Here is a 16,479-nt window from a genome sequence, read left to right as displayed (position 1 = left end):
GAGCAATGCCTGGCATGAGTACCATACCAGGGTTTGTTGCCATAACATTTTAAAATTTATTCAACAAATACTTACAAAGTAGCAGGCACTGTCCTAATGTCTCCACATCTATTAACCCTTTAAAAATTATTTTATTATTTATCTGTTTGTTTTTCAACATCTTTTTTTTTAACCCTCACCTGAGAGTATTTTTCCATTGATTTTTACAGAGAGTAGAAGAGAGAGGGAAAGACAGTCTATCCACTGAGACAAACTGGCTAGGGCTATATTAACCCTTTTAATCCTCATAGCAACCCTCTTGTGACAGGTAACACATATGTAGAGGTATAACTACAACATGTCACCAAACAGGCACTTGCAGACACCACAAGTGACTGAAATTCCCACACCCAGGAGGATTCCTATTATCTACCCAAGGAAACATGAAGGCTTGGAAATGAGAAGAATGGTTTAAGATTCCCAGGCCCTCATCAGGCTCTAAGGTTGGAGGTTGTGTGTGTGTGATTGTGTATGAGAGAGAGTAGGAAGCAGGGGATACTTGTCAGAGCCCCACCTCCAGAGGTCACCCTGGGACCCAGCCCATTCAGCACCCAGGAAAGCTCCAGGGTGGGCACAAAGAGCTTGGCCCAGATTTAAAGATCCCTGGGTAGGGATTCACAACAGTGTCCAGAGCTATGATTACTCACTGATTCCCACACAGAGATGCAGGATGGCCTGGTGGGGAAGAGAACTTTATTGGGATGCTAGTGGGCAATACGTGGGAGGGTGAATTCCAGAGACCAAGCTGGTGGTCACCGTAAAGAACAATAAATTAATTTACAAAATAAATTAAAGTGAAGAGGTTCTAAGCAGAGAGGCAGCTGGGAATAGCTGGGGATTTCTTAGGGATGGCATTAGTAATTGGAAAGGGGAAATAAGAATTTCCATCCCCCTCACAAGGGTATGAAATTAACTTTTTCAAAATCCTTTCTCCAGTCTGGAGTTAGGGTTCTGGGGCTCCAGGAAGAGGAAAGGTCTGGGTTCAGCCAAAGGGATGAAGGGGGCTGGTTCAGGGTCGTTCCTCCAGAAAGCGGTAAGTGGGGTTCTCATAGCCATGATGCTGCAGTTCCCGCAGCTGCTGCTCCTCCAGGGTCAGCATGGGGTCCACCTGCAGCAGGGCAGGAGAGGGAGCGTGGGGCATTGGGACCTGACTTGTTCTTACAGCCCCTCCATGCCCAAGCTCTGGAACTTCTCCCCATACCACGTCTTTATGTCTCTCACCTCCACCACTCCATGGCTGATAGCCCCGTAGGGCTTCTTCCTGCGCAAGAGCAGCATGGAGAGGACGATCAGGGAGCCCCCACCCGCTCCCATGATCAGCAAACCGGACACGGCCTCTCGAGACACTCCTGTCCCGGCTGGTGCCTGTAGGAAAGGAGATGGGGCAGGGCTCATCTTTGAGGATCACCAGAGGCCAGTGTGGCTTTGGAAGTCACAGCCTAGCCACTGGCCTCTGACCTTTCCCCCCTAGGTACCCAAAATATTCCTCCTCTTACCAGCTCATCTCTCTGAATCTCCGATGAGTGGGAAGGAAAACCCCTTGGAACAGACACATTCACCTGGGGGAGCAGGAGGTGTTAGGGACCCAGGCATATGGGCCCCAGCCTCCCCTTCCCCTAGTGCCAGAGAGGGCATCTCCCAGCCTTCTACTTCCCTAGAATCCGGAAGTCCGTGTCCTCAGTTACCTTTTCCCTTAGTTAAGGAATCCAACCCCCTGGCTCCCTCCTCCTTCAGACCTTTGAGTCTAGGCCCCACCCCCAGGCCTCCCACAGGAGCCCATAGGGGTAACTTACCTTCCGTTCATACTGTTCCAGGGGGGACAGCTTCTCTTTTCCAGGGGGTGCAGCATCTTGTTCTGTGGACCCTACCCCCCAAGTTCTAGCTCATTCCTGAGAGTCCAGAGTAGTGCTGCCCGCCCCCCACCCTGTGAGGGGTTCAGAGGGGTACCAGACTCCACCACAAGAGGTTTGGGGTTCCTAATATATGGGCTCTTTTCCATTTTGGGCTCAGAGACTTAGTGGGATCTGATGGCTGTGGTCTACTCTGTGAGATACCTTTTGGAAGGGCCATGGGGATGTCTGTTGGCAGCCAGAGGAGGCAGGGGGAACAGTGAAGAGAGGGAGGGCTTCACTGAAGAAAGGATGGAGAAATACCCTCCCAGGGTCCAAGGCAGGAGGATCAAAGATTCTACAGAACCTTAGACATTCCTCCCCATTCTCTCCCACTCACTGTGGTAGCTGAGACACCCCCAGACTTGGGAGATTAGAAATTAGGTTGAGGGTCTGTCTCCCAAAGTCTGAGGTTATCTATAGTTGGGTTATCTCACCATCATTGGAATCCAGAGGCTGCAGCCCACCCTTGTCCTCACTGCTATTCCCGAGGACAGGGATTTCCAATTCACTGGGACTCAGGTGTTCAGAGTGGAGGAATTCCTCTGAGGGGGACACATAGAAAGGTGGTTGAGGTTGTGAGCATAGGAACATTACACACACACACACACACACACACACACACACACACCATATGCAAAGTGATTGGGGGTTGCCATAAGTGTGACCTGGGAAAGAGGGGAGCTGGTAGGAGGCAACCCTGGCAGGGAGGATAGAGGTTGAAGGTGCAACGGGCTTAAAGAGCAGGAAAATTACGGTTAGATGTGGGACTACAAAGGAAGTCACAATAGATCTGGGGGCTGTGATAAGTCACACTGTCTGGTATTCCTGCTCTTGTGTAGGCTCTTCCCCTTGGATCAGGACTGGGGTTGTAACTTGCTTTAACCAGCAGAATGTGGGCCCATGTCTTAGAAGACCTGGCAACTTCCACTTTCATGTTTGGGAGCCTGAACCACCATTAGGAAGTCCAGGCACCCTGTATACAGACAACACGGAGGGTCTCTCTGGAGAAGAGAGGCTTTGAGCCTACATGGAGAGGTAGAGAGGCCCAGTTGTGTCAAAGTTCCAGCCCCTAGCTGATCTGCTAGCTGAATGTAGCTACATGCTTGACTACTAACAAAAAGCACCCAGTAGAACCCAGACCAGATGGCAGAATCATGAACAAAGAAGATGGTTAATTTAAGTTCTGGTGTTTGTTACACAGGAATAGATAACTAAAGTGTGTGTGTGTGTGTGTGTGTGTGTGTGTGTGTGTGTGTGTGTCAAAGATTGGGGGTCAGGATCTGCCCTTAGAGATCTGGAACGGGAAGCAGGGGTCATATGTACTCACGGATCTGGGGCCGCAGCTCCTGAGCCAGATGGGGGTTCCGATCAAGCAGCCCCAGGCTCTGATTCATCCTTTCCTCAATTACTTGAAGGTGGGTCTGCACCTGTGGGGGAGTGATTATGAAGGATGAACTGAGAAATGTGGGCTAGAAATGGGGAAACTGAGGTAGGGTGAAGGAAGAGCAATATAATTCAAGGGAATTACATACAATATACAGAAGTAGCGTACAAGGGCCAGGAATGGGCCATAAGAAGAAGGAATTGAAGGAGGAGAAGCAGAATACAAATAAAATGAAAAGATGTACAGAAGACAGGAAGTGAGAGGCTTGGAAAAAGAACTAAGGTGGAAAGGAAAGGAGTAGTTGCTAGGAAAAGTGGGGCACAGGAGACAATGGTAAGTATAGGAAACAAGGAATGTGGTATAGAAGATAGGAAATGGAGGCAAGTGGGTTGGAGGGGCAGAAAGTAGGATCTGAGAAATAGAAAGTGAGGTTTGAGGGAGGTGCAGAGAAGGAAGTAGCATTGGAGTGTCATATGGAAATGATGTGGTTCAGGGCAAGTCTTGGAGTTCAAGAGCAGGAAGAGAACATCCAAGAAACAGAAATTAGGATCTGAAGGCACAGAACAGGGGTTCCAGGGAAAACAAGTAGGGTTAGGGAGAAAGAAGAATAGAAGGACAAGAACAGGGTTCAAAGCACAGGAAGGGGATTCTGGGAAAGGAAGAAGAAATCCAAGGGACAAGAAGGGTGTCAAAGATACAGGAGCCAAGGAACCGGAAAAGGTTCCAAGGCACAAAAGAGGGATTCCAGGATAGAAGGTGGCCCAAGAGACAGAAAGAGGGCCTGAGGGACAAGAAAAGCCTGAGGTATGGGTCTCAGGACAGCAGGGTATTAGAGAGTGAGAAGAATCTGAGCACCTGGAAGCTCATCTGCTGGGCCTTCTCAGGCTCCACGGCAGCCACATGCTGGTAGTGTCGCAGTGTGTGCCTTTGCTCCTTCTGCTCGGCACGCAGATAGCGCCGCAGGGCCAGCAGGACACGCTCTGGCTGTGGAAGGGATGAAGGCTGTCTAGGCCTGTCCCAGCCCTTTCCATCTTCTGCCCTCTGCCCCCACAGCTCCCACACCTGAGGCGGATCTCCCTGCAGTGCTGCCAGGAAACCTTCCAAGGCAGCCCGGCGTTGGTCGTTGATTAGGGCGATGACTCGGGTGGCATGGGTCTCCACCAGGCGCTGTCGCTCACCAGACACCTGTTCCTCCAGGGTCTGCAGAATGGACTGAAAGTGCTATCAAAGGGGTGGACACAAGATCAGCAGAGGTAAATATGGGTGAAAGCCTAGGTCAGTGGCATTCTGGAAAGGCAGGGCTATAGGGCCAAGCAGGGTGCGTGCAGTGGATCTAGGTCTGGGCAGTCAACCTGGGGTTGGGACTAGATCACAGGACACTGACTGGAAAGGGTGGGGATATAGGGTAGGACTAGGCCTACTGGGAGCCAAGCTGGAGGTGTAAACTGTACTGGGAATGAACAATCTAGGAACAGAGTTGGCCTATGTTAAGATCAAAGGGAGCAAGTATTTTAATAAAGGTAGAGCTCCAGGCCTGGGTAGGGCAAGCTAAAGACAGACTATGCCTAAATGAGACTAAGGTGGGTAGGGAGCAAGAGTCAGGGAATGGGGCTAACCTGAGTGGGGACCATAGGAAGTAGGTCTGTACCAAGGTGGAGTTGAAAGAGGTGGGATGGAGAACATGAGGTTAGCCTACTGAGGAGGGATTGAGTAAAAATGAGATTAGAGGGGTAGAACCAAAGTCAGGGGGCATGGCCTAACAGGGACAGGAATGCATCAAAGAGGCTGAGAGGATCTGCTGGACCTGAGGGGTCAGCATGGGAGAGGACTGCAGAGCCAGTACTCAGAGATAAGAATCAGGTTAAAACAGGGCAAAGCATGGCAAATCAGAGAAGAACAATGTCAGGTCCAACATAGGTCAAGAGGGGCGGGGCTAAATGTAGGGGTGGGGCAAAGAGAGGCTGATATAAGTAGGAAGGGGTGGAACTGGATGAGGCTGGTGGGACAAGGCCTAAGCCAGGCTGAGACTGGATGTGCCCCACTGGAAGTTGTCCTACCTCATTCAGGGCCTGTCTGTCAGCTTTAGGCAGATTCTTGGACTGGTTGTCCGCCATGGCCCATTCACGCATCACCTGGGAGCAGGGGAACTTCAGGATTCTATAATCCACCCTGCTCCACCCAGTGAGTTCCCCAACTCTTCTTCAAGACTTGGAGGCTCCAGATAGATCCCTTAAGTCCCATTGGTTCTTGGGTTCCCAACAGAGAAGACTCAAAAGAAATTTAAGGTGGAAGAGTAGCATCGACCAGAGTTTCCTTAGAATCTGTTGGCATCTCAATGGGATTCTATGGGTTAGGGATCCCTGGTCATTTTAGGGGTGGGATTGAGGACTAGGAGTTGACAGGGGTGTGGGGAGCTTTTGGAAATAGTCCCAACTTGTCCTCAAGAAATTTCCTTATATTTATGGAGCTCTATGTTATGGGGGATCCTGGGACCCCCACTATCATTACCTCATTAATCTGGCGCATCCTTCGCTCCTCCAGGTCCATCTTGGCCCGTAGGAAACCCTCGTGCTCACTGATTTCTCCAGGCAAGCCAAAGTACACATCCACACCATCTGTGGGCCTCGGGGTGGAAGTCACTGCAATGCCAGGAATCAGATGGTCAGCCTGAACCCCATCTCCAGATCACCTTTTCTACCCAGAGAACTACATTTCCTAGAGTGCACTGGAAACCACCATGTGTCCACTTTAGCGATAGCTTCTGCCTAGCATCATGGGAAATGTAGTTCAGAACTAGGCAACAGTTCTGAACGTTCTTGCAAAGTTTAGGAATCTATTACACCATCCTCTAACCAAAAATAACCCTTAGATTTACCAATGGCTCCTTCACTTCCAGGTACCTCCAACCACCCTTTTCATTCTTCACAGGCCAGGCCTTCCACCTCTACTTTACCCAAAACTGCTCTCATCCCTTCCATTCCTTCCGACCAGACCCCTCTCCTATTGGTCCCTCCTAAAGATGTTCCTACACCAAGACTCCCCAAATCAGCCTCCCTTCAGAAATGGCCTCACCTTTGCTGACCCCTGCAGGAAGATGGGAGCTTGAAGGTGGGACTCTTTCCTCCTCTTCTTCCTCTTCAGCCTGTAGGGGCTCCACAAAGTAATCGTCTACTGGCTGTAGGAAGGATTCCTCCTCTTTCTCATCCTCATCCCCCTCTATTCTGCTCCCCGGGGGCCAGGACCGGGTGGAGGAGTCGCTGAGGGAGCAGAAGACACAAGGCTATAAGAACCTGGGTCCAGGCCCCAGGCTTCCAACTCCTGCCTCAAGAAGCCTTGGGATGGGCAGGGAAGATTCCCTCTCACTCACCCAACTTCTGTCCTAGATGGGTCAGGGGTCACTGGAGGGGGGCAGCACACATACTCCACACCTCGGAACCGATCCATGCCACAGGGCAAAAGCATGCCCGAGCCATGCAGGATGAGGCCCTGGGAGCTGCAGGCCTGTAGGAAGAGTGGGTCCAGATACCAGGATTGTGGGGTAGGAGAGGGTAAATGAGGGGTGCCTGGATGCCTGAGTGTTGGAGGCTGAAGGGGCTGGGAGCCTGAATTACTGGTTCTGTCCTGATGGGAAGAGGGGGCAGAGGCCCAGATTCTTGGGTTCTGCAGGAGGGGGGTGTTCTGGGTGTGAGGATGAATGTGCCAGGGTCCTGACCTCCTGTGCTTCCTGATGCCTCCGGGTTGAACTCTCGCACTGGTCCATGCGCTCCTGATGCAAGAACCGGCAGCCTTCGGGCACCAGCAGGGCCTCACTCACGAATTCACCCGCTGGGGAATGGGGGCACCAGAGTGAGATCCTCTCATAGCCACTAGCCTTACCCTCCTCAGAAGCCAGGTTAATTATCCTCAGAGGCTTCTCTACCCCCCTCAAGACTCAAGCATCTAGCTCTCTGTGACCCTTGAGACCAGGGCCCAGGATCTCCCCCTCAGACTCCCACCTTCATTTCCCTCCCCCAGCCTATGACTCACGCAGGCAGCGGAAAGGCACAACCTGGTGGTGAGGGTGGGTACAGCGGCCACCCTGGGCACCTCCGCACCAGCGCTCCATGGGGATGGCCTGTGCCGCCTGTTCCACACGTGCAATCTGCAGCTCCGGGTACATCTGTGGGCACCGGGTGGGGCAATCAACCCACTGTTAGAACCCAACCAGTCATGCTTCTCTTCTGGCCATGTCCCTTTTCAAGACGCCAGTGTTCATAAGGCATTCTTCTCCTTAGGCCCTGCTTCTTCATAAAATTCGTCTTAGATATCTAAGTCCGGTGGGCCCATTGGCCACGCCCCTAGTAACTCCCCCTTACCCCCCCCTCTTCCCCGCACCCCGCTATCCTTAGGCCTCTCCCCTTTACTTGGCCAGTTCCTTTTCAAAGGTCTCTCCATATACCCACAAACTCAATTTTTCTACGCCCACCTCTCTTCTGGTCACCTTGTCGCCCTTCCCCAATCAGGTTAATCTCTCCGTAGACTCCACCAACCTTTAAGTCTCGCTCTTTCCCCGTTAGACTTCTCAGTGTCCCTTCTCTTTGTAATAGCCCTTTCTTTCATAGCCACGCCTCCTAGCTTTCCACTTTTTAATTGGGCTCCACCCCTTTTCCTATCTTCTAGGTCCCTAAGGACTTTTTGTCAGACCAACCTCTCCTTTGGCCACGCCTCCCTATACACCTGCTCTTTAAGGAGCCCACCACTTCACTGGGTCACCTTCCTTAGCCGGACTTTGCACGGTTCTCCTCTTTCCTGACCTAGTTTCTCTCTTTTCTTTTTTGTTTTGTTTTGTGATCTTTTCTCAAAAACAGGTCCCGCCCTATCTAACTTCGCCTCTGGCCACGCCCCCTGGCTTCCTAGCCTTCTTAGATCCCTGGTCTCCTGGCCTTAGGAGTCTGGCTGGGAAACAAACAAACAAACAAACAAACAAACAAACAAACAAACAAACAAACAAACAAACAAACAAACAAACAAACAAACAAACAACAACAAACCCCACACCAGCCTGGCTAGACCGCGCCCCTCGCTGGCCGCCTTCGCCCCTCGCGGCGGCGCGCCCACCTGTCTGCAGTATTCCAGCGCGCGCTGCGGGTCCCGGAGACAGCGCCGCGAGAGCTGTGCGTCTGGTTCCCAGCGGCCCGTGCGCAGGTCCCGATGAAGGGCTGGGCGCCCGCATAGTCCAGCCACCTGAGCGGACCCCCGGGCCTGGGTGTGTGGGCGAAGGGGTCAGTGAGGGCCGGGGGACCTCGGCACGCTGGTCCCTGGGTCCTTTGCTTTCTAGGACTCAGATGTTTAGACCCCAGAACCAGCCCCTTCACCAAGCACCGAGCACCCGCCTCGGTAGAGGTACCGTTTCCCGGGATACAGTTACTACTGGGCGGAGCGCCCCAGCTCTCCTGTTGCTATGGCGACGCGGGTCCCCCAGGATTCTCGCGCCTTGGAGGTGGCTAAGTCAAACTCACGCCCACCCCGGCGCAGCCGCACTAGAGACGGAAGGGGTTAAACCTGAATCGCTGGGGAGGAGGTCAGAACCCAGACGTTCTGGCCCCTCCTCCCTCCATCCCTAGCTCAGCTCCCATTCTTGGGTGCAAAGATGAAGACAAGGCCTGGCTTCAGACCCTGCAGGCCTGACATCAACCCTTGAGGGCCGGAGAGCTATCTCCTGGGTCAGGGAGCGGTGGCTGGAGGCCTAAACTCCTGGGCCCTGGGAGGGCCCAGAGGATGAAAAGGGACCCAGATTCTTGGATCTAAGTGCCTTATTGTTTGGTGGGTCATATGTTCAGGTGGGCAGGGGCTGGGGCTGAGTCACTTAGGTCGAGAGGATCTGAGGGGCTGGATTTCTGGGACCAGGAGCTCTGGGAAAGTCAGTTCCTACGCTGGGGGCGGGGGTGGCTGGGACGACACAAGATGGGAGGCTGGGGCCTGGACTCCTGGGTTCGTGAATGCCTAGCGCCATTAGGGGACCCGGGGCGGGGGGGAGAGGGGTCCACCTGGCTGGAAAGACTGCACTTTCCGCCCTGGACACGTCCGCGTCGGGTCAAGGCCGGGTCCCGCCCCTTCCCCCACCCCCACGGTCCTCACCTCCGCCGCGCCGGGGCTCCCACCGGCCAGGCTCCCGACGGCGAGCTGCGCGCGCAGAAGCAGCAGCAATAGTGGCAGCAACAGCGGCAGCGGCGGCGGGGCCCGGCGGCGGCCCAGACCGCGAATGGCGGGGCTTATGTGCCCCATGTCTGGGCTCTCACGCCCTCACGTCCCCAGCTCTCCCGCCCAGCTCGGCCCGGCCCCAGCGGTGACAGGAGCTCCCAGCACCACGGCCACCTCCTCCCGCCGCCCCTTGGCTGCGCCGGCGCCTCCAGCCCCGCCCCACGCCGGCCCCGCCTTCCTGGCCAGGACAATGGCATGCCCGCTCTGCGCAGGCAGGAGCAGCTCCCGAACGCCACGTGGGAGCCTGCGTCAAGCCCCCACTCCCTTAAGATTCCAGGTGTTCCACCCCATGCCAGGGCTAGCCGGAGGTCTGGGTCATGGGCTCTGGGTTATGGATTTTGTGCCCTTCTTCGGACTCAGACACTCACAAATCAGCTTCCTTCTCTTCCAGGAATTATCAGCATTGAGGACAACACCCACCTCCTCACCCTGCTCCCAACCCCAACCAAATTTCTTCTCTTGAGTTGCCAGAATGTAGTCCTCCAAAGTTTCCCCAATCAAGAACATAGCAGTTGCCACCCGGTCCTCTTCTCCCTCAGATCCAGGAGTCTGGCCCGCAGGAACCTTTCCTATCAGAACCAGAGACCAAGCCCCCAGTCCTTTCCCCCTAAGACCCAAGAGTCCCAGGCCTTCTCTCTGCTTCCCAAGGCTCTCAGCTGTCTGGAACTTTAATTCCTTGCTCAAGGATCCAGACACGAAGTTCCCAGGCCCCCTTTTAAAAGATGACACAAGTCAGGTACTCAGCACCTCAGGACAATCTTTGCTCTAAGGACCAGGGAATTTCTAATTCCCCACCTCTAGCCTCTCCCTCTCAGCCTCCCCTTCAGGGCTTACTGCTTTGTCTCTTGCAATGACAGTGTAGAATCCTGTCTTCCCCAAGCCCAGTGGAGTAGCCCTGTCATGTGTGTGCATCTGTGCATGTATGTTTGTGTAGATGTATATTAAAAGAGCCCAAAGCATTAAGCGGGTAGCAAGGGGCTTAGGTGTGGCTCCTGGTTTTGCTCCTAGAGTCACTTCCGAGCGTAGGGTAGAAGAAGGGCCTTAATGCCAAGAGAATCCTGAAGACAAATTTTAATTTTTTAAATTAAACATATATCTTCTCATCCCCAGATTCCACCCCCACCCCCTCCAGTGAAAATCTCAGCCTGTCACTCTTTGGACCCAATTCTTCCAGGCCGTTAAGGAAGGTGGAAGGGATCAAGATGGTGGCTATCTTGGGTTCCCAAGGAGTGAACTGCCATCTTGGCTTCACTTCCATTGGCTAAGCAGAGTGTGCCTCACGGAGAGCCAGGACAGGGCCTGGTCAGGCCTCTATCTTTTTTTTTAAATATATCTTTATTGATTTCAGAGAGGAAGGAAGAGGGAGAGATAGAAACATCAATAATGAGAGGGAATCATTGATAGGCTGCCACCTGCACATCCCCTACTGGGGATCAAGCCTGCAACCCGGGCATATGCCCTTGACCGAAACTGAACCTGGGACCCTTTAGTCTTCAGATTGACACTCTTCACTGAGCCAAACCAGCTAGGGCTCCATCTTAATCTCCCTATGTTATCTTTCTTCTCAATTCAAGTGCTCATCTTGAAATACCTTCCTTCAGCATCTGGAAACAACTTCTACATCTGCCTCTAACTCCCATCACCCCATCTCTATTCCTCTGTGAAGGGACCATTTGACATCTTGAATCTCTTTTATACAGGGGAATAGGTGGACATAGTGGCCATCTTGCTCCCACTTAGGGCATCCCCTTTGGCTAAGCAAATCGTCCATCAATAACCTAGGCAATAGTAATGATCTGTCACTCTCCTCAATGTTTAGTTTTGGAGGAGTAGGTTCGCTAACTTGCTCTGGTTCTTTAGAAATCAGGACAATCTGTTATGGCAAGTTGAAGATCCCAGCACTTTTGAGTTGGAGAGATGCTACACATGCGTTTGGAGACGAGAGTGGCTGGGTGTGGGGAAAGAAGCATATGGGAAGGGGGGAGTCCTAGGGTCCATATCTGGGGGCCCAAAGGATGTGGGTTTGATGTAGCTGGTAAAAGCTCGAGAATGGGGTGTGGTGAGATAACCTGCCTGGGCTCTATACAGTTTGCAGCGGGGAGGCATGCCTAGGTGTGAGTTGAAGTCATAGAAAGGAGGGGTACCCAGAGGTCCAAGGGTGGGAGAGGGTGGCAGGAAGAGGCCATCTCCAGGGGTTTTGCCAAGGCTCAGGCTCACACTGACTCCTTGGACCTTGTAGTAACCGTTGGTTGGGTCCTGAGGAGACAAATGAGATTTGTGAGTATGTGAAGGTATAGGGGAGTGAGGACCACTGATGGAGATTGAGTCAGACCTAGTGAGAGGCAAAGGATAGAAACAGGAGCAGGCAGAGACAGAGAGACAGATGTATAGACTGGTAGGAAGACAAAGTAAGACAAACACAGTGACAAGAGAGAAGGGAACAGAAAGAGATGGGCAGAAAGAGACAGAGACAGAAGGCTATAGGCCTGCTGAGGGATGGTGGTGTGGAAGGAGGTGCAGAGGGAGCAAGAGAGAGAGAGATTGAGACCAAGATATTTATTCACACATCTGCCCAACAGCCCCATGGCTTTGATTTTGTGTCATGCCCTGTGCAGCTGCTGGATAGACCTGGCCCTGTCCTCATGGAGATACTAGGCCAAAGGAGAAGTGACAGATAACCAGACAGAGCCCAAAGGAGTCAGCACTGTACTGGGGGAAGTAAGGCAGAGCGGTTGGGACTGAAATGATGGGACTTTATGGAGAAGCACAGGCAAGATGATTGGGGTTGTGAGGGGGAACCTTCAGCACAGAGATCAGGCTGTGATGGAGAAGCCTAGATCAGAGTGGTCCTGGCTGTGAGAGGTGAAACATGAACAGAATGATCAGAGCTGGGAGGGGAGGAAGGAAGGAAGAAGGAAGGAAGGAAGGAAGGAAGGAAGGAAGGAAGGAAGGAAGGAAGGAAGAAAGGAAGGAAGAAAGGGAAGATTTTGTAGAACCAGAAATGTATGAATTGAGACTACAGGAATTGAAGGAGAGAATTAAGTAGGTATGGGAAGGAAGTTAGGAGGGGTTTAGGCCAAGAGAATAGCGAAATAGCATGTGCTAGGTACAGAGGAGAAAGAAAAGGGATCCTAAAGGTGGGGCAAGTCTGGGGAGATGTGAGGCAAGTGTGGGACCTGGTAAGTGAAAGGGGCCTAGGGAGGCAACCAAGGTGAGGCAACCAGGAGGCCTGAAACATGAGTATGATAGGGAAAGCACAGACAGAGGGAACCCTGGTCTGGAGCTAAAGATGGAGTGCAAGGCTAGGTCACATATGTGGGCAGAGATAGCAGATAGCAAACGGAGAATGAGGAGGTGGGTGAGACAGCCCAGGAGGCATGAGAAAGAGGACAGAGGGGGCTAGATCCCTGCTCTGTGGGCAGCAGAATAAAAAAGGAAGGGACAGAAGTAGTGAAAGAGTTGGAGACACAGAGAAGGGAGTCCTTTCCCTTCCAACATTCACCTTAGTCTCCAGAGCCCCCTCTTCATCCAGAACCAGGTCACTGCTGTCCATGTGCATGATGGGGCCCTGGAGTAGGGTGCTTAGTGAGAGGGAGTGGCCACAGGATCCTCCTACCCCAGCCAGGGTCTAGGCTCAGGAAAACAATGGGCCCTGGGGACATATTGAATCTAGGGAATAACTTGGTCAGGGGCATATTTGAATCTGGGGGACATTTGGATCTGGGGTCAATGTTGGGACTAGGGCCCAATTTGAGTTTAGGGGACCAGTTAGGACTAGGTTACAATTTGGGTCTAGAGGTACAATTAGGTCTGGGGACCCTGGCTTCCTACCTGGTCCTCACTGCTGCCTGTCTCCTCTTCCTCAGGGCCCCGCAAACTGGACCCATGGCTGCTGCCTGGAATGCGAACCCGGTTCTTTTGCTTGGAGAAAGAGGCTGCGGCCAAGGACAGTGGGTGAGGGGGGGAGAACAGAGGCAGAGATAAGCAATGGGGTAGGGTCACAGTTTGTGGAGACCAATGAGCAGGAAGAGAGAGGACTGAGAGGATTAGGTTAGAAGGTTAGAAACCACTGAGAGCCCTGGTCTGGGAGGGCAAGTAGTAATTGACCTTGAGGAAGTGGAGTTAGGGCTTCAGCAAGGAACCAGGGCCTGAATTTCCACCAGGGGCTAGAGAGGCAGCACTGGGGCCAGGTCCCAAGGCCAGGCTTTTAGGATTCTGTATTTGAGGACCTGTCAGTGAGCAGGGCAAGTGTGTGTGTGTGTGTGTGTTTGGCGGGGGGTGGGGGGGGCGAGTTGAGGGGGTTGGAGTAGAGCTCAGGTACTAACCCTTGCCTTGGCACCAGCACCAGAGGGACACCCCAGTGATGACTATAATGAGAGTCGTGGCCAAGGAGGCCACCCCAGCCACAATCCGCATAGTAGGCAGCACATCTGCAAGGAGAAGAGGGGTGGTCGGAGGAGGAACTGGGGAACAGGACTAGGGCTTGGGTTGGGGTCTCTGGGTTCAAAAGTCACCAGATTTGGAGATACCCAAGATTTATAATACCCTGGGGTTAAGGGCTTATGAAATTGGGGTTTCACAAGTAAACTCCCTGGCTTTAGGGAGTCTTAGAATTTGAGGGATTTTAACTTTGGGGGTTCCCATTTGGGGGGCACCAGAATGTGAGGGGTGTCTCCATTTAGGATTCTGTATTTGAGGTAATTTTATTTGGGGGTATCTCAGGAGTCAAGGGACTTATAGTTTTGAGGCTCTCAAGGTTTAGGGGTCTTTGCATTTGGAGGTCCTCAGTTTGTGAATTGTAGCCTTTGGGGGTTGGGGTCTTCAGGCTTCAGGTCTCACCTCTATGGCCCAGGCTGATCCAGGTATTGCCCTCACCCAACCGGTTACGAGCACTGCAGTTGAAGCCCCGGCTAAAGTCAGACTCCTGGGTTCCCGAAATGTGTAGCACAGAGATCAGGCCTGGACCCTGTCCAACTCGGCCCTCCGGGGCTGGGAACGTCTCCACCAGGAACCGCCCCTGGGAACCCTTCTCCAGGAAGCCCTCATCCCAAGACCAGACCTTGGGACACAAAAGGAGATCAGAGGAGACTGGGGAGGAGGGAGGGAAACAGCCAGGGTGTTGGGAGAGTCAGAGGTAGTCATGCAGTTGTGGGAGTCTGGCTGGGTAGTCAGGGATCATAGCTCGGTGGGTCATGAAAGCAAGGACATTTCCTTACCACGGCTTCTGGGGCGGGGGAGGCGAAGACTAGACACTGGAGGCGGGCGGGGCCCCTCAGAAAGGCAGTCGATGAATGCAGGGCGGTCACTACTGGGGGCGCTTGTTTGGAGATTGTGGTTCAATCAGAGGAGAGGCCCGACCCTCCCAACCAAAGTGTTTCGATAAGGCCAGGCCAGGCACGCCAACCCCAGCCAACCAGGCCACGCCCCTCAACAAACTCCAGGCTCCGCGGAGACTCGCCTTCACCACATCCCACTGGGACCCCAGGCCCGCCTCTACCGAGCTTTCACTCTGAGGCCACACCCACTTCGTCCGCTCTGCCCATCCCAGTCCTTTGGGAAGCACCGTTTTCTCACCGTTCACAGTCAGCCTAACCTCTGCAGCGCCGCCCCCTAGGCCGGAGAGCCCCGCCTCGGCCCTGCACACATAGTCGCCTGCATCCTCTGGCCCCACCGAGGGAAGATGCAGCGTGGGCCCGTAGCCCAGCACCTGGGATATGAAGGGGCGTCAGGGGCAGAACCTTGGGAGGAAGCTCCGTCCACTGCCTGCCACCAGTATTAGCCCCAGACACGGCCTTACCTGTGCACCCCCATGGCGGGTCCAGGTCACCCGTGGGAGCGGGTTCCCGTGCCAGGCACAGCTAAAGGAAGCTTCTTCCCCCTGGTCTACAGACATAGGCTCCGGCTTTGCCTGTAGAATCGGCCCGACTAGAGGAAAGATAAGGTCACATGACCGGGAGGGCTGCAACTTCTGACCTGGGGTCAGCCACTCAGATTTGGCAACCTCGTGCGTGGCTCAGTGTTTGAGCATCGACCAACGGACTAGGAGGTCACAGTTCGATTCCAGGTCAGAGCACATGCCCGGGTTGCAGGCTCGATCCCAGTGGGGGGCATGCAGGAGGCAGCCAATTGATGATTATCTCTCATCATTAATGGTTCTATCTTTCTCTCTCTCCCTCTCCCTTCCTCTCTGAAGTCAATTAAAATATATTTAAAGAAAAAAAATATAAAAAATGTATCTTTATTGTAAAAGTATTACAGATATACCCCCCTTTTTTTCCCTTTGACGACCTCCACCCCACTCCCCCCTATGGGAATATCTTGAAGAGGACTTACCGAGTCAGAGTGAACGTGCGTTTATAATTTTGATGTTATCACCAGGTTGCCCTCCCTCAAGGCAATCCTGAATTAGACCCCTCCCAGCTATGAAAGTATGTTTGGCTGGACTGACCAGCGCAGGTTATACTTTTTGATCCTGGTCATCGTGCTAAATAAAAAACGATATTTCAGTATGGGTTTTGCTTTGCATTAAATTTAAAAATTGCACCAGTTGCCAGAAAGTGAGTGTTCGCACATCCAAGTTTGTGTTTCGTCTCTGTCTTGAAGAGTCAGATGGTCTGTCGTGCTGGGCTGTGTAGGAACAGATCCTGGCAGGAGCTGGGGGTGGCCACTTCCTTCCCACAGTGTGCCCCGTCCCACAGGCCTGGTGTTCATTTTCATTTATTCTCTTATGTTGCTTGCTAGGTTCTGCACATGTCAGCTTGCCAGTCCTTGTCTAGAGAGAAACCGAGTGCAGTGTAGGGGTGCTCAGAGCTGCTGCTTCTTCTCTTTGCGAAGAGCTCAGAGTTGGGTTTTGAAGGGTAAGTAGGTGGGGGCTTCCCGCAGGAAGTCTGGTGTGAATGATCCTTGCAGAGGGGTTGGGAGTAG

General features: G+C 53.0%; 2 protein-coding genes across 3 annotated transcripts in view; both read right to left on the bottom strand.

Annotated features, from left to right (window-relative positions):
* Positions 1–712: 712 nt before the first annotated feature.
* APLP1 (amyloid beta precursor like protein 1) lies at positions 713–9,706 on the bottom strand. 2 transcript variants are annotated; one of them, XM_006765027.2, is made up of 16 exons: positions 9,433–9,706; positions 8,413–8,556; positions 7,342–7,474; positions 7,028–7,140; positions 6,683–6,816; positions 6,388–6,572; positions 5,824–5,954; positions 5,373–5,447; positions 4,378–4,536; positions 4,171–4,299; positions 3,259–3,358; positions 2,366–2,473; positions 1,833–1,894; positions 1,536–1,598; positions 1,261–1,404; positions 713–1,147 (listed from the first exon to the last, which is right to left on the bottom strand). In XM_006765027.2, exons 1-16 carry the CDS (start codon positions 9,577–9,579, stop codon positions 1,049–1,051), a joined length of 1,926 nt encoding a protein of 641 aa, XP_006765090.1. In that variant the 5' UTR covers positions 9,580–9,706; the 3' UTR covers positions 713–1,048. The 2 variants fall into 2 exon arrangements, with proteins under 2 accessions (XP_006765090.1, XP_006765089.1); XM_006765026.2 differs by having other exon boundaries at positions 1,833–1,903; positions 9,433–9,705.
* Positions 9,707–11,029: 1,323 nt separating this feature from the next.
* The window catches only part of KIRREL2 (kin of IRRE like 2 (Drosophila)), a 9,085-nt gene continuing 3,635 nt past the window's right edge, over positions 11,030–16,479 (bottom strand). Inside the window, exons 8-16 of the mRNA XM_006765025.2 lie at positions 15,353–15,480; positions 15,130–15,262; positions 14,772–14,872; positions 14,395–14,614; positions 13,881–13,985; positions 13,387–13,490; positions 13,058–13,123; positions 11,773–11,811; positions 11,030–11,503 (exon numbers count right to left, since the gene is read on the bottom strand). Coding sequence (XP_006765088.1) covers positions 11,432–11,503; positions 11,773–11,811; positions 13,058–13,123; positions 13,387–13,490; positions 13,881–13,985; positions 14,395–14,614; positions 14,772–14,872; positions 15,130–15,262; positions 15,353–15,480 — 968 coding nt within the window. The 3' untranslated portion in view covers positions 11,030–11,431. The remainder of the gene's footprint in view (positions 11,504–11,772; positions 11,812–13,057; positions 13,124–13,386; positions 13,491–13,880; positions 13,986–14,394; positions 14,615–14,771; positions 14,873–15,129; positions 15,263–15,352; positions 15,481–16,479) is intronic.

Source organism: Myotis davidii, unplaced genomic scaffold, assembly GCF_000327345.1.
Source record: "Myotis davidii unplaced genomic scaffold, ASM32734v1 scaffold681, whole genome shotgun sequence".
In the NCBI taxonomy this organism is placed as follows: Eukaryota; Metazoa; Chordata; class Mammalia; order Chiroptera; family Vespertilionidae; genus Myotis; species Myotis davidii.
Note: the sequence above shows the minus strand (reverse complement) of the source record. Positions and strands in the feature narration are given on the sequence as shown.